The sequence below is a fragment of the Schistocerca americana genome, chromosome 1 (genome assembly GCF_021461395.2).
Source record: "Schistocerca americana isolate TAMUIC-IGC-003095 chromosome 1, iqSchAmer2.1, whole genome shotgun sequence".
NCBI classification, from domain to species: Eukaryota; Metazoa; Arthropoda; class Insecta; order Orthoptera; family Acrididae; genus Schistocerca; species Schistocerca americana.
Genome location: NC_060119.1, coordinates 947,140,338 through 947,166,038, shown reverse-complemented (window position 1 = coordinate 947,166,038; position 25,701 = coordinate 947,140,338). Strand labels below are relative to the sequence as shown.

General features: G+C 39.4%; 1 protein-coding gene across 7 annotated transcripts in view; it reads right to left on the bottom strand.

The window, feature by feature from the left end:
• LOC124615696 (GATOR complex protein Iml1) overlaps window positions 1–25,701 on the bottom strand; it is a 597,731-nt gene that overhangs the window by 431,836 nt on the left and 140,194 nt on the right. For all 7 annotated transcript variants that reach the window (XM_047143737.1, XM_047143755.1, XM_047143765.1 and 4 more), the window contains 3 exons: window positions 14,197–14,438; window positions 9,955–10,179; window positions 9,151–9,333 (listed from right to left, as the gene is read on the bottom strand). In XM_047143737.1, the coding sequence (XP_046999693.1) occupies window positions 9,151–9,333; window positions 9,955–10,179; window positions 14,197–14,438 (650 nt within the window). The remainder of the gene's footprint in view (window positions 1–9,150; window positions 9,334–9,954; window positions 10,180–14,196; window positions 14,439–25,701) is intronic.

Sequence of the window (25,701 nt, the reverse complement as noted above, 5' to 3'; positions counted from 1 at the left end):
GCACGAACACACAAACACGAAAAGTTAATGGTTTAAATTAATGTACATAGTGTAGCTACAGGAAAAGCTAAGCTTTCACATATAACATTTGTCATTTTTGTGTGTGTTCCACTTCAATACATCGAACTAATGTGCCAGTAAAATTTAAAGTAATGACGTAAATGTCTGGTCTTCTAGGTTCGAAATTTTTCCAAGCGACTGGCCCTCAAAGTGTTAAACTTTAATAAATGAAAATCAAATGCTCTGTGAGCTAAGGAAATCAAAGCATATTCCCACACATAACATAACTCTTATTGCATATAATAAAATGCACTTTGAAAGTAACGCATTTGAAATGACCAATTGCAATATATTCCCGCGACCTGTTAGAATTCATTTCAGCAGTTGCCAAGAGTGCCAGGAAACGGCGCTACTGTGCCTGCGAAGTTACAATGACATAGATAGCCCATATGTTCATATGTGTATGGCATTAAGAGATCTTACATTACGTCATAAATGAAACAGGACAACAGAGGATACTCCAAGAGCATCGGAATTTCGTAAACCATACTAAAATGCACAATTCCATTTAAAGAGCACATTCATATGTCCAGATTCACAAGGAAGTAGGCCCCAAGTTGACATTAAACTTTTCAGTGAGGTTTTCCTTGGAGTACCAGTACTGTATTATCTAATTTTTAGTTCTTTATTATGACATAATGCCATACATTCCAAAAGATAACAATGTGCACTTGAAATTCTGCAAACAGTTGACACTAGCCAATAGTGTTTCAAATAAATTGACTGCCTCTGCAGGAACCATTAACTAAGCCAATTTTTTTTTAAAGCAAATTGACAAAAATAACTTCATTGTTCTGCAAGGCAATTAATACTCAACTGCCAAAAACCTGGAAATACAACAAAATTAGAAACAAACTAATAACATATTGTAGCCGTCAATAATTATGTGAATATTTTAATTCACTTTAGACCTCCCGGCCACAGAAATCCGTTTTGTTCTTGAGAGCTGTGCACCAAGAGGAAACAGCAAGATCACGAAACGTAAAAATGGTTCACATGGAGACTACCCCTCATCCCGCTACAACTCAGACTGCTCTGTGCATGCGCGAATCTGGCAGCTTAGGTGCGCCAGAAAAATGTTTCCGGATAGCATCTGGCTTCTTGTTGCTACTGCTGATACAGCTCGTGTCTATAAAGTTACCTTGGATACAGCTAACAGCTGCACTTCAAGTAACCAGAAGTGGGAGAACATACTGCTCACATGTGACTCAACTGTGCATGCGCAGAAGCTCACTGACTGCTCAAATTAACTTAACACTAACTGTTGTGACACCACGTCCATCGGAAGCAGTTCATGGTTATGAAGTATTGCAAGTTGCATAGTCTTCATCCTAAAGCCTTTGACACATTTTGCTGTTGGCAGACGCTTGTGTGTGCACTCTGTTTTGTTGCTGTAAATGGCGCATTTCCTTTGCAACTTAAGTTTTATTGTTTTATTTTTTTCCTTGTTTGTGCTTTATTGCTGCAGTACTGTATTGCAGTAATGGGCTAAAGTAAAATTCTTTGTTAGAGTATCAGTTCTTACCAGTAAAAACTACAAAAATTTAACTGAAAACTAAAACAATGAAAAAGTCCCGGAATTCTTAAAAATTCCCGGGCTTTTGCCAGTTTTCTCCTGGATAAAAAAATTTCCAGGTTTTTCCCAGATTTCCTGGTTCTCCCAGAACGTATACACCCTATCATATCAGGCCAAGATGAGAGATAATCAAAGCCCTGGTGAAGGATATGGTACAACTGTCCCAACCGAGGGTGATATTGAGTAACGAGGAGGGTACTCCTCTGTAGCTGGTTCTTGTGGTAGGAGGAGGACTGGGGACATGTGAAGATATAAAGGTATTGGGAAGGGGGGGGGGGGGGGGTACTGCCTGCCTGTGAATGTCTTTGTGAGGCTTTCATCATACTGGCAAAGAATTTCTCAGAACTGCAGAAATATTGCCCACAGATGGCTAGGCTGTACGGGAGGATTTTTTGCTGTAGAAGGGATGGCAGCTGTAGAAATACAGGTACTGTTGGTACATACATTTTGGCAGCAGCCATCAGTCCCACAGCAAAATATCCTTTCCATACAGTCTAGTCACCTGTGGAAAACATATCTGCAGTGACAAAATTCCCTTTCCCAGTATTCTGAAGGCCTCACAATTGCCTTCACAGACAGGCAATATCCCCATACCTAGTCCACAAACAGATTTCACATGCCATATCCTCACACAAACACCAATTCCTACCATCACCCCCAAGAATCAGCTCCAAAGGAGCACCGCCCTCATCACCCAATATCACCACGGACTGGGGTAACTGAACCATAACCTTTGCTGGGTCTTTGACTATCTACCATCCTACCTAGAAATGAGAGTCATACTATCCAAGATCCTTCCCACACCTCCTAAAGCAGTGTCCCATCATCCACCCAACCTACACAACAGTCTATTCCATCCTTATGCTTCCCAACCCTTTGCCACAGGGATCATATCCTTATGGCAGACGAAGCACCATGACCTGCTCAATCAACTTACATAGCTACACCTATTTCATACTACCAGAACGGTCACTACTAAAACTGCAGCCACCAGATAGCACAACATGCAGCTGAGCACAACATGCTCAGTTTCATTGACTGCTTCATAATTTGAGCCACCTGGATCCTTCCCTCCACCACCAGCTTCTCTGAACTACACAGATGGAAGTTACCCTTATAGCACATCATCTCCTCCAGTAATCGTCCTGGCCTCAATCTCAGGTAAACCACTGCCCTTGCACCTTCCACACTATCATTTTCCTTTCCTCCATCTGTCACCCATTTCATGTCTCACATTGCCTTCAAGTATGTGTCACTACCCACAGGCCACTGCAGTTGGGTCAGCCCATATACCTGCCCATATACCCTCCATTCCACATTCCAAGCCGGCAAACCGGCCATCTCCCTCCTAGCCACCAATCATCCAACCCCAGTCCGTCTCCCTGCCACTAGCCTCACTGTCCCTCTACCCACCCTAACTGACACTTCCCCCATAACAACCACTGCACATGCTGAAAAATAATGTTCATCTAGCCAGCACCATGTAGGGGTATAGTCGTGTGTGTGTGTGTGTGTGTGTGTGTGTGTGTGTGTGTGTGTTTGTGTTTGTTTTACTCTTGCTCATCAAAGGATAACTCTGAAAAGCTAGAAAGTTTCCTTTCTTTAGTGTGCACCTATCGACAGCTCAATGCTGCTGGCTTTTGGTGAGTGGTCTTCTTCAATCCAAAAGTGTTTTTTTTTTTTTTTTTTTTTTTACGTGATGGCCTAATAAACATTCATATGGACTTAGGAAATATTGTTATTATTATTATTATTATTACTATGGTTTATTTTGGATTGCTCACTTTTGAGAGATCAATTTAAATTGAGTAATCGTGATTTCTATTCCTTCCTTCATTCTTCCCAAATTCTCTTCACATGCCTGCTGTGCTCCCTCGTGCATTCTTCCAACCACTTATTTCCTGTTCTTTTCTCGGTGCATTTTGTTTACGTGTATGTTTCTGTATCATGTTCCTGAAGTGTTCTCGATTGTTTATGATGTCTTGAGTGATTCTCAGTTTCTTAATGTCTTCCTCCGTTTCAGTGATCCACTTTGTCTTGTTTATGCTAGTAATTGCTACATCGAATATTTGCCTTGTGAGCTTGTTCTTGTTCCTCCTGCTGATATGTCCTAAAAATTTCATCCTTCTCTTTCTAAAGGTCTCCTTTATTGTCTCTACCTCTTTGTAGATCTCTCTTGTTGGCCTCTTTATCCAGATTCCTTCATGAGACATTGGTCCATAATTTTCCTCAGAATTTTTCTTTCTTGCTTTTCAATCTCTCTGATTTTGGTATGACCATGAATCACTGCAGTTTCTGCAGCATACAGTGGTTCTGGTAGAGCACCTCCGTTGTAATGCCTTAGTTTTGCACTGACGGAAATAGATTTTTATTGTAGTGATTCCAAGTGAGCTTATATGCTTCTTGTAATTTGGAGATTCATTCTTGATTGGCGATGAAGTTCAGTCCTGATGACTGGATTCTCTCCCCTAGATACTAAAGTACGTTACTTTTGCCTCTCTCCCATACTGAGTTGTAATGGGGAGATTGCCTGCAGGCTTGCTTTCCATGTACTGAGTCTTACCATAGGAGATTTGTAGGCCAGTTTTCTGTGAGATTCCATGAAGCTTCTCCAGAGCAAGTCTGGCTTCTTCTCTGTTGTTGGTTAGAATAGCAAGATCGTCCACGCAAGTCAGACATTTCACACAGATTCTCTGCTCTGTTTTACCCTGAGTTGAATTACCTTTATTTCCTTTTCCCATGTCCTCACAATTTTTTCCAGAATCATGTGACATAGAAGGGGGGCGGGGGTGGGGGCGAGGGCGGGGGCAGGGGGGGGGGGGGGGAGACCATCTCCCTGGCAAACACTAGTATGAATATGAAATGATGTTCGTCCCATGAATTTAACTTTGGAGTATGTACCTATTAATGTCTGTTGGCTAACTGATCTTGTTTTCCTGTCAATATTTAATTCCTCTAAAGTGTGAAATAATGTTTGCCTACCTGTTGGATCATAAGCCTTTTTAAAGTCGACAAAAGTTACCACAGTATTGCTACACTGTCTCATTTGCAAGATTGTCTTTAAGTTCCATATCTGTTATGCAAGCCTGCCTGATACTCTCCTGTAAACTGGTCCACCTGTTCTTTTAGTCAACTTAACACGACTTTTGAAGAGTATTTTTTATACCACAGGGACCAAAGAAATTTCCCTGTAGTTATTTGGATTGGTTTTCATTCCTTTTTTTTATGGAGAGAATGAATTAATGCACATATGCACTCTGCAAGTATTTGTTCAGTTTCAAAAATGTTTGATGTAGTTCTGTGAGTTACTAGAGTGAGGTTATTGTCATTTAATTCCCTACTTCTGCTATTATTCCATCTTCCCCAGGAGACTTCTTGCTCTGCAAATAGTTGGTTATTTCCTTTACTTCTTTAAGAGATTGTGGCTCTGAATCAGGATTGTATGGGGGTTTTTCAAAATCTAGTTGTTCTATCGGAGACTCGCAGTTGAAAAGTGAGTGAAAATAATTAGCTAAAATTTGACAGCTATTTCTTGTGGTGGTTTCCAGTGATCCATCAGGCTGACAAAAGCACAGATTAAGTGGTTGATATGGTTGATATCCTGTCAGGTTTTTCTTGAAAATTTTGTAAAAATTTTTGGTGTTGTTCTTGATAAACTCTTGTTCAATGTTTTTAAGCTTGTTTATACCATATTTACACTTTTTGCTTCGTATTGCCTTAGATCAACTTTTATGTGTTGTCAAAAATTCCTGCCATTGTTGCTACTGAAAGTTTTCCATTCTTGTAATCGCTCTTCTATTGCTTGATCATATGCACTGTTCCACCACCTGTGCTTTCTCCTTCTTGGGGTCTCCCTATTCTCATAGTGCCTTTTCTGAACTTCTGCAAGTTCCTTCCAATGTGTTGGATTTGATTGCCTAATTTACTGAAGAACTTCTCTCTTGCTGAGTTTCTGGTGTTCTGGATGAATTCTGAACGTTTTAGTCATTTGTGGTTTTTTTCTGTTAGGTTGAAATTTGCAGAAAATGGTGGTCTGACTCAAAAAAAGCCTTTCTTGTTTATGCATTGAGTATTTACTTCGTATTCTTATGGGATATAGCAACGTGGCCTATCAGAAACTCACCCAAAGTCGAGTTTGGTGATCTCCATGTCATAAGTTTGTTTGCAGGTTTAAGGAATTGTGTGAACATGATTTTTTAAGATAAAAATTTTCGCAGAAGCTGATTAATATCTCACCACTTTTATTTGATTTCTTGTGTGCCATGTGAGTTCCTGCATTTTCCTGATTTTTTTCTGTTTGGCGAGTTGTCCACTGAAATCTCATAAAGGAATTTTCACATGATGTGTAGGGATTTTACCTGAGGTTTCCCCCAGTAGTTCACAGAAGTCATCTATTACCTGCGGATCTCTTCTCCTGTAATCATTCATTGGAGCATGTGCATTTACCAGTGTGTGTGTGTGTGTGTGTGTGTGTGTGTGTGTCTTGTTTCCAGATTTTACTCAGATTGTGGATACACTGTTAGCAAACATCTCAAAATGTTCTCTAGTGGTTTACCTCAAATTATTTTTACGCAATACACTAATAAACATTCAGACAGACATAGGCTACAATTTTTTTTGAACAAGAATATATATAGGTTGTCTCTTAAAACTGACTGCAAGAAAGAATGCCATGCTGTGAAAATGTGCGATTGTGTTGTCATTCTTGCAATCAAACCATTACACAAATTGGTCCTCCTATATATATTCTTTACTCTTTTATATACAAAATTGACTGCAAGGAATAAACCAAACCAGCAATCTGTTGTGTAGACACAACAGTTGGCTGTTTTGGTTTGTTCCTCGCAGTCAATTTTAACAGAAAACAGGTAAGTTGTATTTATGGCTTATCAGCTTATGATCAGAATACTACTACAGAATCAGAATCATCTGAAACTTTGTAATACAACCCATTTTCAGCTTAAAACTATGTGATGTACTGTCTCTGAAGCTACTGTACCCATAGATCCAGCTACTATCCTCACAAATCCAGCAGATCTACATCTATCTACATCTACGTGGCTTCCCTGCAAATCACATTTAAGTGCCTGGCAGAGGGTTCATTGAACCACCTTCACAATTCTCTATTATTCCAATCTCGTATAACGTGCGGAAAAAACAAACACTTGTATCTTTCCATATGAGCTCTAATTTCCCTTATTTTATCGTGGTGATCGTTCCTCCCTATATAGGTTGGTGTCAACAAAATAGTTTCGCGTCCAGAGGAGAAAGTTGGTGATAGGAATTTCATGAGAAGATTCCATTGCAACAAAAAACGCCTTTCTTTTAATGATGTCCAGCCCAAATCCTGTATCATATCAGTGACACTCTCTTCATATTTTGCGATAATATAAAACATGCTGCCATTCTTTGAACCTTTCAATGTACTCCATCAGTCTTATCTGGTAAGGATCCCACACCGCACAGCAGTATTCTACAAGGGGATGGACAAGCATAGTGTAGACAGTCTCCTTAGTAGATCTGTTACATTTTCTAAGTATCCTGCCAATAAAACGCAGTCTTTGGTTAGTCTTCCCCACAACATTTTCTGTGTGTTCCTTCCAATTTAAGTTGTTCATAATTGTAATACCTAGGTATTTAGCAGAATTTACAGCTTTTAGATTAGACTGGTTTATCGTGTAACCAAAGTTTAATGAATTCCTTTTAACACTCATGTGGATGACCTCACACTTTTCGTCATTTAGGGTCAACTGCCAATTTTCACACCATTCAGATATCTTTTCTAAATCATTTTGCAATTTGTTTTGATCTTCTGGTGACTTTATTAGTCAATAAATGACAGTGTCATCTGCAAACAACCTAAGACGGCTTCTCAGATTGTCTCCCAAATCATTTATATAGATAAGGAACAGCAACGGGCCAATAACACTACCTTTGGGAATGCCAGAAATCACTTCTGTTTTACTCAATGACTTTCCATCAATTGCTATGAACTGTGACCTCTCTGACAGGAAATCACAAATCCAGTCACATAACTGAGACGATATTCCATAATCACGCAATTTCACTACAAGCTGCTTGTGTGGTACAGTATCACAAGCCTTCCAGAAATCCAGAAATATGGAATCGATCTGAAATCCCTCGTCAATAGCATTCAACACTTCATGTGAATAAAGAGCTAGTTGTGTTTCACAAGAGCGAGTTTTCTAAAACCATGTCGACTGTGTTTCAATAGACAGTTTTCTTTAAGGTAATTCATAATGTTTGAACACAATATATATTCCAGAATCCTGCTGCATATTAACGTTAACAATATGGGCCTGTAATTTAGTGGGTTACTCCTACTACTTTTCTTCAATATTGGTGTGACCTGTGCAACTTTTCAGTCTTTGGGTATGGTTCTTTTGTCGAGCGAATGGTTGTATATGATAAGTATGGAGCTAATGCATCAGCGTTCTCCGAAAGGAACCTAACTGGTATACAGTCAGGACCAGAAGACTTGCTTTTACTAAGTGATTTAAGTTTCTTCACTGCTCTGAGTGTATTTACTTCTACATTACTCATGTTGGCAGCTGTTCTCAATTCGAATTCTAGAATATTTACTTCGTCTTCTTTTGTGAAGGCATTTCGGAAGGCTGTGTTTAGTAACTCTGCTTTGGCAGCACTGTCTTCAATAGTATCTCCACTGCTATTGCGCAGAGAAGGCATTGATTGTTTCTTGCCGCTAACATACTTCACATACAACCAGAATCTCTTTGGATTTTCTGCCAAGTTTTGAGGCACTGAAGTCCGTGCTAAATTTTGAGCTTCTGTAAAAGATTGCCAATCTTGGGGATTTTGCATCTGTTTGAATTTGGCATGTTTGTTTTGTTGTTTCTGCAACAGAGGTATCTCTCATAACCCATCTACAAATGATCCTGAACCAAACCATTTACTCATTTATTTAAGCAACTTAAATTCCAAATCACGGTTTTGTTTGCAATATCAATAAACAAATCTTAAGGAAAGGGGGGGGGGGGGGGGAGGGGGGTGATAAAATGGCCGGGGAGCAGGGGGGGGGAGGGGGGGGGGGAAGGCAGGAAATGGACAGAGAGATGGGGGAGATGGACAGAGAAAGGAGAGAGTATGACATCACGACTTAAATCCTAATTTCCCATACATATTTAGCAATTGCAAAGCATTATTTGGTTTGCTAATATAAATATTAAGTGGTACAGATAACACATGATACATAATAAGGCTATGAATATCCTTATATAAATACTTTTGATAGCAGAAGGAAGACAATATCATGTCTCCACTGCACTTCAACCAAAAAAAAACCTTCCAATATAAGTACAAAAAAGATTTAAATCTGTAAAGGTAAATGGACAACATGGGCAGCTGTTGAACACATTACCACCTATAAATTTAATATGGACACCAATTTGTTGCAGGTAGTATAAATTTCTTAATATTATCAAATGCAATTTTGTATGTTTTGAAAGGCTTATACTGAGAATCTTGTTACTCACTGTCCTGAAATGCTACTTGTGATGACGATCTTTGTAGTGGTCTCGAAACACTTGATGAAGATGAGTTCTCATTTTGGGGAGATGAGCTTAAAGTAGCTGTCCCATCAAATATAGGTTGATCACTTGCAGGTATTGTAGGTACAGCCTGATAATGATGCTGCTGAATTAGCACTCCAGTAGGTCCTATAAAAATGGATATAGATTTTACCAGTTACGTTAATCCAGAACCAAAAACCTGAGCTTAGTTCATATTTATTTAAATCTTACATAATAACAGGCAGGCCTGTCATGAATCCATGTCAGATACATGTTTCATGGAACAAGTTGGAGAGATGTTAGAAGGATCTATATAGTAACCAAAATTTACATATTTTGTCTATCACTGGGTCGTAATAAACATTTTTTATGTTTTTAAGAGAGATACTGGCAATGAAATTTTGGAAAATGATTGAGTGGATGGGAGTGCAGCTAACAAAGTATCCTGCAATACAAACTATAAATTGAAGATTACATTATTGTTAAGAGAGATGTATCTCAGACTGGCTGCAAAGAATCACGTAGTTAATGTGATTCAATTGTCACATGAAAGAAAACACATCTGAAAATAATTAAGGGTGACTGGAGTTCAAATCTCTTGAATGGACAGCTGGAGGTCTGAAAAATTGCCTCAAAATGGTCATGCCCAGACTACTACTCAATAATGCATAGGTACCAATACAATAAAAAAGTACTAAGAGTTCTCCATAAGAAATTTTCATGTTCAATAGGTGTATAATACAAAAAGCTGTTACTATGAATACAAACCTTTAGGGAAAATATGAGTCCAGCGTCTCCTGTTTGATGTCAACTTTATTGTTACATGAGAAGGATCAAATGGATTAATTAGTGCTCTTCCTGTCCGTGGAAAATTGACTTGTCCTTGGGGCATGTTGCTTGGAGATCCAGCACTTCCAACAACAGGTCGGACTGGAGGAGATGTTTCAGCTTCCTGTATTTCAGACTGTATTGCAAATGCTTTCTGCTTAAGTGCTGGAATACATTTCAAAAATTCAAAATTCTTGCAAGAATAACCATCAATTGACAGTGCAACAAAAAATGATTTTTTTTTTTTTAATTTACTATTGCAATGGAAATATTTACTTGCTTCCTGAACATATTTCATCCAACAAATCAGATAGCATGTGGAGGTTTTTTCTATAAATATCTATCATTAACTCCACATTTGATGACAAATTATGTAGGTTTCTCTTGAATAGGGAAGAGTCATTTATATAGTTTTATCTGAAATTGTATAAAGCTGAACTAAATCAAACACAAGTGAAAGGAACTGTTATTCCGGTATAAATCAAACAAGCCAATGTCACGGAAAAGACCTTTAACCCACATGTGAATGTAGTAATATACATTTGTCTACTTGTTGAATAAATTTCATTCACATCCTTAGCTCTTAACTAGTGTCCATCAGGCAAGAGGAGTGTTCTTAGTTCACTGAGAATAACATGGCCCCCCCCCCCCCTCCCCCATACAGAGCAAATTTTACAATTGATATTGGACAGGTCAAAGATAAGTTACAATAATACATAGTATTAGCAAAATAGTAGGCAAATGAAAAATAGGTACCTATTACAATTAATTTTGTTACATATTCAGAATTCTCTGACAGAACAGTAACAGTGCTTTATTAGAAATGCCTTTAGTTTAGATTTAAATATTGGATGAGTAGCATTTTTTATTTCCTCTGGTATCATATTGTGTAGTATTACACCAAAGTTAATTATGCTCCTCTGACAGGTGGTTGTTCTGTGGTATTTTTGATGTATATTGTATTTCCCTCTAGTACTATAGTTATGTACATTTTTGTTCTGTAGCAGTTTGCTTGTTTTCAGGAGGTAGTGAACAAGATAGTTTCATAAATGAATAAACTTGGAACATTTAGAGCACCAAGCTCAGTAAAACTGGATTTACAGGACTCCATCTTTTTAAGGCCAAAAATTATTCTTAGAGCTCTTTTTTGCATTCTAAAAAACTTTACACTGTGAATTGAGTATCCCCAGAAAACGATCCCATATCAGACTAGTGAGTGGAATTGTGCATAGTATGCTTGCAGTACTGTTGTTTTGCTTCTTGTAGCCTTTAAAATTCTTAGCCCATTGCACACAGATGATAGTTTTCTAGACAAGTTATTTATGTGTGTCCCACTTTAAGTCTTGCTGAACCTATAGACCCAAAAATTTTGTGACATTTACATTTTCTAGGGGATCGTTTTTTAATTGTGCTTGAATAGACATATGATTAGTTGGAGGAATTAAACGCAAATCGACACACACAGCTTTTTCAGTATTTATAATGAGTTTGTTTTTTGTGAACCACTCAAAGTCTTTTCATAGAACTTTCTGCTGTGGACTGCAAAGTTCCTGGACTGGATCCAGTGAGCAATATGCTGGTGTCATAGGCAAACAGGATAGTTTTTGTGGGACTCGTATATTCAACTAAGTCGTCCACATAAATCAAGAAAAGTAGTGGACCTAAGACTGAGCCCTGTGGTACACCATATTTATTGGTAATTTGCTAGAAAGAAAGGAGTTGTTTCTTGTTTTATTCATTTTGTTGAATTCATACTGAATTGATACTTTTTGCCTGCGGTTTCTAAGGTATGAACATAACCAGCTATGTGCTGCACCTATTACTCCTCATCTTTCTAATTGTTCGAGCAGAATGTTATGGTCCAGGACGTCAAAGGCTTTTGATAGATCTAGAATTATACCTGCAGCTAATTTATATTGATCAAGGGATTTTAAAATGCAGTCTAAGAATTGGAAATTGCTGTCTGTGTAGATCTAGACTTTCTAAAACCATGTTGCTGTACTGTAAGAGGTGCATATTTATTTATGAAACTTAAAGCCTGTCATAGAAGAGTTTTTTTAGAATTTTTTAGAAGGAAATTAACTGTGACACGGGTCGGTAGTTTGATACTTTTTCAGAAGAACCCTTTTTTAGCATTGGTGAAACTTTTGCTACTTTAAAAATATCTGGAAATACACCAGTTTTTAAAATAAATCTTTTGACAGATACGAACACACTGTTATTGAATATATCTACATGCTACTCTACAGTTTCCAAAACTATGTATTTCCAATTTTCTTGACACTTCAGTGGCCATTTTAACTACCTGTAGCTAAAACAGTAAGAAAGAAGGAAACATACAATATGAGTCTTCAATTACGTACACAAAGCTATGAAAATAACGACACAAAATGTATCAACATGAGAGTAAATCCATCATTCATTCATTCAATCCTAAATCACATGGTTGACGTCAAATATTGATGTATGCATACCACATTGGTCTTATGACAAATACTGAACAAGCAACTGAATATTAGCAATAAGAGCTGTTAATAAAAGCAGGAAAAATTCTCAAACAAAACTGTTTTAACTAACTGTCATGAAATTACTTACAACAGATTCTTCAAACTCAGTTATTTTACAAATGTTGAAAAGTAAATCACTTTCCATGGCAATATATGTATTCTACTTCAGATGGTGAAACACTGATGAGACTCTGCTTGCATACACACCATGAGATCGTTATTCTGGATGAGACAAATATGGAACCCTTGTACACTTTCCTTTCAATGTTAGGATTTCCCAAATCAGCATCTATGAAACCAGTAATATCTTCTTCTCACTCAATACAGGTCAGATTCTCATGTACAATTCCTTTGAAATATCGCAAGAATTTAGTTAGTTTCTCATCAGTGAACAATATTATGATTATTTCTGATTCCAGAAACTGACTGCATAATTTCAGTCAGGTTGAGTACCATCACCAATGTATGACAGAGCTGTAGCCAATACTCTGACTGGATAATGAGTGCTGGCTCATATGGTGGAGGCTGTTAAATCTACCTTGCCTTCAATTGTTAATGTAGTCCTTATCAGTCTGTAAATGTTCATCCTGAATTGGTACAAAATTTCTCCATTGTAACCATCTTGACTTAATGTCTTTGTTCGGGTTTGGCAATGAAGCAGAGAAATCCTACGCAACTCGAAGCCATCTCTAGTCAGAGAGCAGTGTAACTCTAGTCATGTCTCAGCAACTAATATAGCTTTCAGATTTGTTCAAAGAACTGAATAGCACATATATCAGCAAGCTGAGGTCAAGCACTAGCACTAACCTTGTACTCAACAGCTGTCAACAAGCTCAGATTTTGTCAAGTCAAAACTCAATTTTTTCTATCTTAGCAGCAGTTTAAGACCCAGGAGCATTAATCAAACGGATATCACAATACCTCACCACCTCAGTGTTGTTTCACAACAGAAAGGACATAGGGCAGCCAGATGACAACCCACCCCAGGAGGTATTACTGTCTTGTCTGAAGGGTTTCCTTGATTATTACAATATGAATGGCTTTTTTCTGTTTTACCATCTGTAATATGGACAACCACAGACAAATTATTGGTATCTTCATGGAAGGCCACTTAAATCACGCATGGAAGCTTCCCATGAGTCACATAATCCCTAAAAAAGGTTTGAATAATTAACATAAATCAGTGAACTGCATTCCAGTAGTATGATCATGTCAGTCAACCCAGAAACCTGTTAGAAGAGTTTGGGAGTAAAGGGGAGGACCTTATGACAAGTAAAAGCTCTGATATGGTCTATCAGGCATGCTCAGCGGTGTAAGTGGAAGCACAATGCCTATGAAAGACAGAGACCTGGGTTCACACCCTAAGCTGGACATGCCGTATTAACTTGATACATACACTAACTTCAGTAATTACTTTGGAAGGTTGAATAATATTTTAATTAACATGTGTTTCTCAATTGAAGATAGATTCAAAAAATTTTCCTCCAATATAGAAACTGTATCAGTGCTATGAGTAAATGAATAACTGCAGTGTTCGTCATTAAAATCAAGTGTTCAACAGGCAGAGGGGGAAAAAAGTTTTGAAGGAAAGAAAGAAGAGGGAGTGAAACAAAAGAAAAGTCTTTGAATTTCTTGAGAAGAATACTTCTTACATTCATTATTAAGTGAAACTTACATTCTGCATTTCCAGATGACTGCTGTGGTGATGATGCATGACTTGAGTGGTGATATGGGATGGAAATTGCAGCTGAACGAGGCGCAGAACTGCCTGTTGGAGAGCCAATATCACCCCCTGAATGATGAATGTCTGGGTCTGACATTTTTCTGCTCACAGTTTTTTGTCCACTGCTTGACTGAGTTTCCAGGGTCCCACTCCTTCTGGTACGGCTATTCATGCGTTGTAAACTACGAGAAAACCTGGAAATGATTCAAAAACTCAGAATGTTACTTCACTTTTCTAAAATATAACAGTCTCTCATCAAATGAAAGGAAGGTTATGAACAGGTAGTGTATCGTGCAACATTTTCACACACTTTAAATGTTAAACAAAACTATCCGCTTATTATCTGATCTTGAGAATGTACAGCTTCAACTGCAAATTCACTTACTGCCAAAAATACAGAAAGAAAGGATTATATTCCTGAATCCCTTAGAATGCTCTTGATTGATCTCATCTACATTAAAAGCCATCCCACATACATCAACAAGTTGCTCAATTCATATTGCCACCATTCTGATCGACATCTACCATGGGATCAGCAAAAATGTTCTCTAACTGTGAGTACTTACATAAACCTTAAAAAAATGACCCACTTCACACAAAACTGTTAACAGAAGACAGAATAACATTTCACTAGTCATCAAATATTCACAATTGTTGCATTATACAAGATAACACACCTGACTTTATTACTAACGCCACTCTGTGTTTATAACCAGTGTAAGGGCTTCCAATTAATAATGATGACACATGCACACATAAAATGTCAAAAGGATTTAGGAAACTGTGTATTAAGAAACTTTTTAACTCCTCGAAAGTCTTTTTTAAATTTAAATTTTGGTAAACAAATCTGATAGGAGGGGGGGAGAATCTAAATTATAGAAACTTTTAGGCTTTACATTTTGAAGTATTTTGAGTTTAATTCAGGCAGAGGAAAACTAAAACACTTGACAATTAATACCATAGAAGAATATTAGAAAATAAAGTCATTTCATATACCTGTCAGTGTTCCTCACTTCCTAAAATATAATGCAAAAAATTTTGAAACTCAGCTGGAAAGTGGGAGGAGTAAGATGATAAGCTTCTAGTAATTAGGAAACTGGGGCACCACAGTCGTGTAATAATCAGGTTCCCATTTCTGTAAATGTGACGTTTTGGTTCTAACAATGATGGAAAGGAATATTTTCTGCTACCTTTTTTCCCCTAATTAAATTGTCTTTGGTGTACATGCCATACAGTCAATATTTTATTGCATGGTGGTGCATTTCTAAATAGTCAGAGGTGCGCTATTATCAGACATTCTTTACAAGACAGCTAGTAAGACAGATATAAATAACCAGTATCATGACTTACATCCTCCTTGAAAGTACTGGAAAAAAATATGTACACAACAAGAACACACAAACAAACTAATTATACGGTGGAATCAAAATAGAAACTCCACGTTGGAATATCACCAATGTAAGAAAAAACAGATTACCATTTACCATAATGATGACATATTAAGTTGCAGGCAGACACATTTAACGCCACTCACAAATAAGCTTTCAGACACATCAGAAAAGGAAAGAGAAACTCGACATTCATTCAAAAAAAGCAAGTACATCTCATCCACACATGACTTATCTCAGGCAGCTTGGCCCAGAATGCAACTGTCAAGTAGAATGGAAGCACCAATCTCGAGGTGTCAGGGAAGGGGGACACATAGCAGTGTATGAGTGGAGGGAGAGAGGAGCACTGTCTATATTGCTAACAGGCGCAGTTCCAGGAGGTTTTGGGGCAAGGAGGTAGGGAAAACAGAGTGAAAGAGGAGAGAAGAAGGGAAAGATGGCCAGGTGTGTAAGCATACAGTGGCAAACAAAGAAAGTAGGAGAAAAGAATGGGAAAGACGTGGCATGACAGAGAGGAAGCAACTGTTGGGAAGAGAGAGTGAGGAAAGTATATTACCATAAGTTGAGGCCAGGATGGTTAGGAGAGTGCAGAATGAGTTGTAAGGATAACTCCTATCTGCACAGTTCAGAGAAGCTGACAGCGGAGGAGAGGATTCAGATGGCTTGGGTAGTGAAGCATCCATTAAAATCAAGCTTGTTATGTTTATCTGCATGCTGTGCTACAGAATGGTCTACTTTGCTCGTAGCCACAGTTTGGCAGGGGCGGTTCATTCTGGTGGATAGCTAGTTGGTAGTAAAAGATGTGCCATGATTGAACCAGATATTGTATATGACATGACTGCTTTCAGAGGTGGCCTGCCCACTGATGGGGAAGGAAAACCTGTGACAGGACTGGAATAGGAAGTCCAGGTTGGACAGTTTAGGCAGGTCCTGCACCTGAGTATTCCACAGGGATATGATCCCCATGGGAAGGGGTTGGGATTGGGAGTGGCATACAGATGGACTAGGATGTTGTGGATGTTGAGTTCTCAATAGAAAACCACTTTAGAAGGGGTAGGAAGGATCTTGGGTAGCATTACTTTAATTTCAGGGCATGACGATATGTAATCAAAGCACTGACGAAGAATGTGAACCAGTTGTACCCCTCCAGGGTGATATTAAATGATGAAGAAGGCACTGCTTTGTAGCTGGTTCTTGAGGGTGATAGGAGATTGGGGTTGTGAGGGAAATGGTACTGGAAATCTGTTTGCATACCAGGTCTGTGGGTATAGCCTTTCTGCTAAGGCCTTGGTGAGGCCCTCAGTATAGTAGACATGGGGAGTTATTCTCACTGTAGGTATGCCATCCTCAGGTGTTCAGGCAGTATGGGAGGGATTTTTTGGTGCGGAAGGCATTACAGCTGTCGAAATGCAGGTACTGTTGTTGGCTGGTGGGTTTAATGTGGACAGAGGTGTGGATGGAGCCATTACAGAGGAGGTCAACATCTAGGAAAGTGGCATGCTGGGTTGAGGAGGGCCACATGAAGCAGATGGGACAGAAGGTGTTGACATTGTGAAGGAAAGAAAAAAGGGTGTATCGGCACTGAGTCCAGATCATGAAGACTCATCAATGAACATGAACCAGATAGGGGTTTGATGTTTTGAGAGGCTAGGAAGGCACCCTCTGTATGGTCCATAAAAAGGCTGGTATAGGATGTTGCCATGTGGTTGCCCATGGCAATGTCGGATATTTGTTTATATACCTTCCCTTCAAATGAGAAGCAGTTACGGGTTAGGATAAAGTTAGTAAGGTGTATGAGGAATGAAGTAGTGGGTTTCGAGTCTGAAGGAAATTGGGAAAGGTAGTGATCAATAGTGGTAAGACCACGGGCATGAGAGCTGTTGGTGTATAGGGAGGTGGCATCAACAGTGATGAGTGCGGATCCAGCCGGTAAAGTGATGGGGATGGTGGAGAGTTAGTGAAGGAAATGGTTGGTGTCTGATGTGGGAGGCTAGATTATGTGCAGTTTGTTGGAGGTATTGGTCAATGAGTGCCAAAATTCTTTCAGTGGGGAAACAATAACCAGCCACAATGCGGCATACAGGATTGTTGGACTTGTGGGTTTTGGAGAGCATATAGCAGGCAGGTGTGTGGGGTTTAATAGGGGTGATGAGGGAAATAGATTCAGGGGAGATGTTCTGCGAAGGACCAAAAGCTTTAAGCAGGGATTGGAGTTTGTGTTGGAATTCTGGGATGGGATCACTGTGGCATAGTTTATAGGTGGAGGACTCACATAATTGGTGGAGGCTTTCTGCCAGGCGGTCACTGCAATTCATGAAACAGTGGTGGAACCTTTGTCTGCAGGTAGGATGATGAGATCATTATCTGTTTTGAGGTTGTGAATGGCTGTTCTTTCTTCTACTGAAAGGTCGGTGTTCTTAAGGACGGACCTGAGGGAGAATGGTGAGGCTAATTTGGAAGTAAAGAGGGAAGGTGACCAGCAGGTGGTCAGGTGATAGGATCTCAGTTGGATGGTGGTATGAATTGGAAGAGGCAGGGTTTGATGTTGGAATTAGGGTGGTCTTCATTGGAGGAACTGGTGGCAAAGAAGTGCTTCCACTGCAGGGACCGGAAGAAGGTGACTAGGTCTTTGTCGAGTCAAGTGTGGTTAAATTTGGGTGTAGGGATAAAGGTGAGGCCTTTGGATGAGTCCTTTGGATAGGACTGAAGCTTCTGTTGAGCTGAGGATTTTGGTGGAAAGGTAGGGGAATGTTTTAGCTCTTGATTTGGACTTTGCGGAGGGTTGGTAGGGAGTCTTGGGGATGTGGAAAATTGAAAAGGTCAGCTAGACAGTGTTTAGCTGCTATGGGGGTGCGTGAGAAGGAACACTACGAGTAAGACAGGGAATGGATAGTGGTGCCCCAAGTCAGCAGTAAGACATCAGCAGGTTGGATAACTAATGGAGGAGGCATCTGGAATGCTCCTCCATGTGCTGGAGAGCAAGAGATTCAATTTCAGAGATGTAAAGTATGGAGTAGAGATTGCAGAGTAGTAGTATCTTGCGGAGGGAGCAGAGGTGGCTCTGGGATGCCTGTTCCATGGAAAAGTTTTTGCAGTACCAGGTTTGTGAGTGCCAGGGATTGGCAGAGTCTGAAAAGGTGTAGGTCACTGTGAAAGGAGGGGTGGTACCCAGAGAAAGGAATCTTTGCAGTTGGGCCATTTGGTGGGACTTCAAGGTTCAGGCGGCATTTCAGAAAAAGGATGTGGGACAGGGTTTCAGCCATCGAAAGGGATACTTTTCTGAACTGGTGCAAATGATGGAGCAAGGGTTCACTGTGACAGGAATGGTGCAAAGGAAACAGGAATGACACAAAAATTGGCAAAATAGGTGTTGATGGTTGTTAGAGGAGCTATATAAGCAAAAAGATGCATAAGAACAGGTGAAAATATGCAAAGACATGCAGAAACATGCACAGACACACAAGAACACACACAGATACGTCAAAATGTGCAAAAAGATGTAAAAATATGCAAAAAAATATGTGAAACAGTGTGAAACCACGTAAATACACACACAAATATGTCAAAAATGAACAGAAATATAGGTGAAAAGGGCCAATGAGGTACAGGACAGAGAATCTGGGGCATTCAATGCTGCATCTACAATTTGCGGGGTTCCGAAGTCGTCTGTGTTGTGTGCGGACGATCACTGATACAGTGTGGCTCGGAAGTAGATGTAGTTTGAAAGGCGGTGAATAAACACAAGAAAGATGAGGAAAAACAGACACTGAGAAGTGTAATGTTATAATGAAGGGTAACAAAGGAATACTTCACAGGGTTGTAGGATGGAACAAAGCCATTCCACAAAACTCAAACAATGGAAACTTAAGGTAAGAATATCTACAATGTAGGAAAACACAGATTGGTACTTACCATACAGAAGAAACGTCAAGTTGCAGACAGTTGCACCCTAATTTCAATACTGAGCCCTGCCTCTTCCCTTTCATACCACCATCCAACCTTAACCCCCTCCCACCTAATCACACACTGGCCACCTTCCAAGAATTCCTTACCTCTAACCTATCTCACCATCATTCCCCAGGTGCCTTCCTCAGTAGACCACCTTTCAGTAGAAGAAAGAACAGTTATACACAACCTCAAAACAAATACTGACCTGACCATCCTACCTGTGGAAAAGGTTCAACCACTGTTATTATGAATCACAGTGACTACCTGGCAGAAGGCCTCCACCAATTATCTGAGTCCTCCACCTATAAACTATGCCATAGTGATCCCATCCCAGAAGTCCAAAATAAACTCCAATCTCTGCTTAAGACCTTAACCCCATCCCAGAACATCTCACCCAAAAATATTTCCCTCCTCACCCTATTCTACCCTGCACACCCACCTTCTACCTTCTCCCCAAAATCCACAAACCCAACAATCTTGGATGCCCCATTGTGGCTGGTTATTGTGCCCCCACCGAAAGAATTTCAGCCTTCACCGACCAACACCTCCAACCAACTACCCATAATCTAGCCTCCCACGTCAAAGACAGCAACCACTTCCTTCACCAACTCTCCACCATCCCCATCCCTTTACCTCCTGGATCCCTATTCGTCACTGTTGACACCACCTCCTTATACACCAACATCCCACATGCCCATGGTCTTACCACTATTGAACACTATCTTTCCCAATTTCCTTCGGACTCCAAACCCACTACCTCATTCCTCATACACCTAACTAACTTTATCCTAACCTACAACTACTTCTCAATTGAAGGGAAGGTATGTAAACAAATCTGCGGCACACCAACATGGCACCCTCTTACTCCACCATTTTTATGGGCTATCTAGAGGACATCTTCCTAGCCTCCCAAAACACCAAACCCCTAGTCTGGTTCATGTTCATTGATGATACCAGTATCTGGACTCAGGGCCAAGAAACCCTACCTTCATTCCTTCACAATCTCACCATCATCTTTCCCATCCACTTCACATGTGCCTCCTCAACCCAGTGTGCAACTTTCCTAGATGTTGACCTCCTCTTTCCTGCTTCCTGATGGCTCCATCCCCAACTCTGCACACATTAAACAACCGCAACCCCTTGCTACAGGGATCATTCATTCATACATACATGCATACATTAATCCTTGTTCCATAGATCATGTATACGACACTTCATAATGATGTGGAATGTGTCACTTTAACATAAGTTTACCTTTTTTTTTTTTTCCTACTTCATATCTAAGAATTCATTCACTGAGTAGAAAGAGCTGTCATTCAGAAATTCTTTTGATTTGCTTTTAAGTGTTGGTTGGCAATCTGTCAGACTTTTAATGCTATTTGGTAAATGACCAAAGATTTTTGTGCTAAAGTGAGATTTAATCCAGAATCTGAATGGGTAATTAATGACAAATTTCATACGTGAATACATGTGTTGCAAAGGTACTATGAATATCCCGAGTTCCTTAAATAAATGTCTGCAAGGTGATCTTGGGTGAGCCCCAGCTATTATTCTGAATACATGCTTTAGTGCAATGAATACTCTCTCTCTTAACGGCGAACTGCCCCAAAATATGATGCCATATGAAAGCAGTGATAGGGAACGGGCACAGTAGGCTAATTTACTGATATGATTATCACCAAAATTTGCAATAACCCCAATAACATAAGTAGGTGCACCTAACCATTTCAGCAGATCATCGATGTGTTTCTTCCAATTCAATTTCTCGTCAAAGCACACATCTACAAATTTTGAATATTCTGCCTTAGCAACAGACTTCTGTGCATAGTCTATATTTATCAATGGTGTTATGCCATTTACTGTAAAAACTGTATAAACCGTGTTTTCTCAAAATTTTGTGAGAGTCCATTTGCAGCGAACCACTTCATAATTTTCTGAAAGACATTATTTAATGTTTCCTCAGCTGATTCTTGCTTGCTGGGTGTGATTACTATACTTGTATCATCAGCAAAAAAAACTAGCTTGTATCTTCCTGAATATAGAGTGGCAAGACATTAATATATGTTAAAAACAATAAGGTACTCAAGACTGAACCCCGTGGGACACTGTTCTTGATACCTCCTCAGTTATAGAACTGTGCTGATTTTTGCAGACTATCTGTACTGTTACTTTCAACCTTCTGCATTCTTTCAGTTAAATATGAATTGAACCCTTTGTGTACTGTCCCACTCATACTACAATACTTAAGCTTATCCAGAAGAATTTCACAATTCACACAATTAAAAGCCTTTGAGAGATCACAAAATATCCTAATGGGTGATGTTCGGTTATTCAATGCATTTAATACCTGATCAGTGAAAGCATGTATAGCATTTTCTGTTGAAAAGTATTTCTGAATACCAAACAGACATTTTGTTACTACTTCATTTTTACAAATATGTGATGTTACTCTTGAATACGTTTCAGTGAGCTACTACAAATGTGGCTGAGAATCCTACTTATCTGTTGGGAACAAGATTTCAGTCCTCTATTGGAAATACCATCGAGTCTATGTGTGCTTTTACTTTTGAGTGAATTTATTATTTTCCTAATTTCAGTAGGAGAGGTGAGTTGAATTTCAATTTTATCAAATTGCATAGGTATTGCCTCTTCCATTTACTGCCTTGCATTTTCTAATGAATATGCTCGATCCTATTTTCTCTACAACACTTGAAAATAATTATTAACGATTTTTCTACTTTTGGCTTCTTGTTAACAAATTTCCGTTGAGTCTGATAGAAATACAGTCTTCCTCTGCTCTCAGTTGCCCTGTTTCCCTTTTAACAATATTCCAAATTGTTCTAATTTTATTATCAGATGTGCTACTCTCAGACATAATGCACATACTTCTGGACTTTTTAAGAACTTTTCTTAGTACAGTGCAGTAGTTTTTATAATGGTTTCACAGTTTCAGGATCATTACTCCTCCTAGCTATAAGATACCTTTCCCTTTTCTGTTTACAATATATTTTTATCCCTTTAGTAAGCCATGGCTTTTTACATGGTTTCTTACAGTTATATTTTACTGTTTTCTTAGGAAATCTCTTTTCACATATACTCAAAAAGGTATCATGAAATAGGTTAAATTTTAAATTAGTGTCAGGTTCCCTGTACACCTCATCCCAGTCTAACTGTTGCAAGATTTCCCTAAAATTTTCAATCATTAAATTGTTAATTGCACCCACTATTTTGGAGGACTGTTTTACATTATTGTATGGAGCTATATCATATAATGTAATTAGCTGCGCATCATGATCAGACAGACCATTCTTAACAGGAAAAGTTTTAACCTTATTAAATTTACCTTAGTCTAGGAAAACATTATCTATCAGTCTGCTACTTTCCTGTACCACCTGAGTAGAAAAATAAATAACTGACCTCAAATTGAAAGAACCAAGTAATACTTCAAGGTAAAGCTTTCTATCGGACTCTTTCAGAAAACCTACATTGAAATCCCCACAAACAATAATTTGCTTTTCTCTGCCTGACAGATAGCAAAACAAGGAATCCAAGTTTTTCAAAAATTGTTGAAAATTTCTAAATGGGGACAGATACATGGCTACAGTTATAAAAGTGCCATTATTTAGTTTAAGCTCACATGCAAATGTTGTGTGTTGCTCTACACAAATTTTTTTAGTTTCCAAATTTTTCACACTATGACAGATTTTACACACACGGTAACTCCTCCCCTCTCCATAGTGTCTCTACTTACATGTGCTGAGAGCTTATATCCACCTAAACTTACCATTTCCATTCCCGTGACTTTATGATTTTCAGACAGGCATAGTACATCTATTCCACCCTCAGTTACTAAATCTTATAGACAAACAAGAAGCTCATATACCTTGTTTTTTAATCCCCTGATATTCTGATGCAATACACTTACATTTATACTTACAATATACACCATTTTTCACTGTACTATTATGAGAACCTGGTGATATTTTAACATCTCTAGTAGCTGGCTGTATGAACTTCTCATTAAGCTTAATCTCAATCAATGCTGGACGATTGGACGCTGATCTTAGTCTAAAAAAGAAGTACTCCCATGAGTTTCAGTGACCCCCCCCCCCTAAAGATTTTGCTATCATCCCAGCCAGTTTAGCCTTTCCTGTCCTATTGAGATGCAGGCCATGTGTTGTGAAGTCCCACCTACCCATACCATCAACAGGAACCAAACCTATGCCTGACAAAGTAGCTGCCTGAAGCAGCTGATCTCACTCCATATTGAACCTCCTCACAGACCTGTTCGATTGGGGCAAATGATACCACATGAAAGCAGGAACCAAGCCAACATTTGTATGGTTCTTAGCAGATGTTATTTTTACCAGGTCACACTCAATATTGGAGCCCTGATCCCTGTCAATACTGTTTCCCAATACACTTACTACCTCAACACCGTCCTTCCTAAAACCCTTGCACAATGATCCTACATCCTCTATCACTTGGCTAAGAAATGCACTGGGCTTCAAAATACCTGTGACCTCGTGCCTGTCACCTAATTTTTCTGGCAAGATCCGGCCCACACCTGTTCCATGGCTACAACCTAACAAAAGAGCTTTCCTCCTACTTTCTACTTTTTTTGAAACAATTGGTTTCCTAGTGAAAGTCTGTTGAGTGCTGACTACACTTACATCATATCCCTGTGGAAGACCCATGTGCAAGACCTGTCCAATCTACCCACCCAGCACTTCCTATTCCAGTCCTGTCACAGGTTTATCCTATGCCATCAGGAGTTGGGTCACCTGTGAAAGCAGCCGTGTCATTTACCAGCAGTGCTGCAATCATTGCACAGCTTTTTACATTGGTATGACTGCTGACTAGCTGCCCCACACAATGAATGGCCACTGCCAATCTGTGGCCAAGATCATCCTGGCCCCAATTCACAGTAGCACACTGTCCCCACACCCTGTACCCAATAGTTTCTGCCCCTTTGTCTTCTCTTGTCCTCATCACTCTCACCTCTCATGTCCTCATCATTCTCATCCCCACACTGCTCATTTGCAGCCCTCTACCAATGCATGAGCTGCCTTTCCCCAGTTCTTTTTTGCTCTTTTTTTCTCCACATCACTGCTCCACAAACTCCTGACACTGCACCTGTTGGCAGCCTAGTCCCTGCACACTCCACCAGACAGTGTTCGTCTCTCCCTCCACCAATATATATGACTGGCACTGTCCCTACCCCTACCCCTACCCCTACTCCTACCCCTACCCCTACCCCTCCCCCTGCCCCTTTCCCAGCCCATCCAGATTGCTGCTTGTATCCCACATGATGCTGCATTCTGGCCTCAGATGCTGGAGTTTGTGGTTGTGTGTGTGTGTGGTTGTGTGTGTGTGTGTGTGTGTGTGTGTGTGTGTGTGTGTGTGTGTTTTACTGACAAAATCTGTGGCCACAAGCTACATGTTAGTGTCTTTTAATTGTGCCTGTCTGCAACTTGATGTCTTTTCTTTACAGTAATGAGAAATCTGTCTTTTCCTGCATTGTTGATATTCCTACCTGTAGTTTCAATTGTTTCATTTTTGCCATAAATATACAGAGATACATAAAAATATGCACAAATAACAAAAATATGTCCAAATATGCAAAAATGCACGAAACCATGTAAATATATGCACAAATACATTAAAACACATAGAAACATGGGAGAAAAGGAACAGATGAGGTTTGGGACTACATGTAGGTTGCAATAAGGAGAGGGGGAAAGAGGATGGGTTACACTGAGGAGCACAAGTTCATGTGGCACGAGTAGGTGCAGAAAATAAAATGCTAAACTGCATCAGGATGAGGGATAAAACAGGATCAATACGAATAAATATCATTATAATTACGAGGAGGAAAAATTTGCAGCATCAGATCCTACGTCAACAATCCACATGGTTACGAAGCCATATGTTGTGTGTGGATGATCTGCTTCACCTGGTCCTCCTCAACCTAGTGTGCCACTTTCCTAGATGTTGACCTCCTCCCCTCTAATAGCTCCATCCACATCTCAGAGCACATTAAACCATCAACCACCAACAGTGCCTGCATTCTGACAGCTGTCATCACTTTCACACAAAAAAATTCCTCCCATACAGCCTG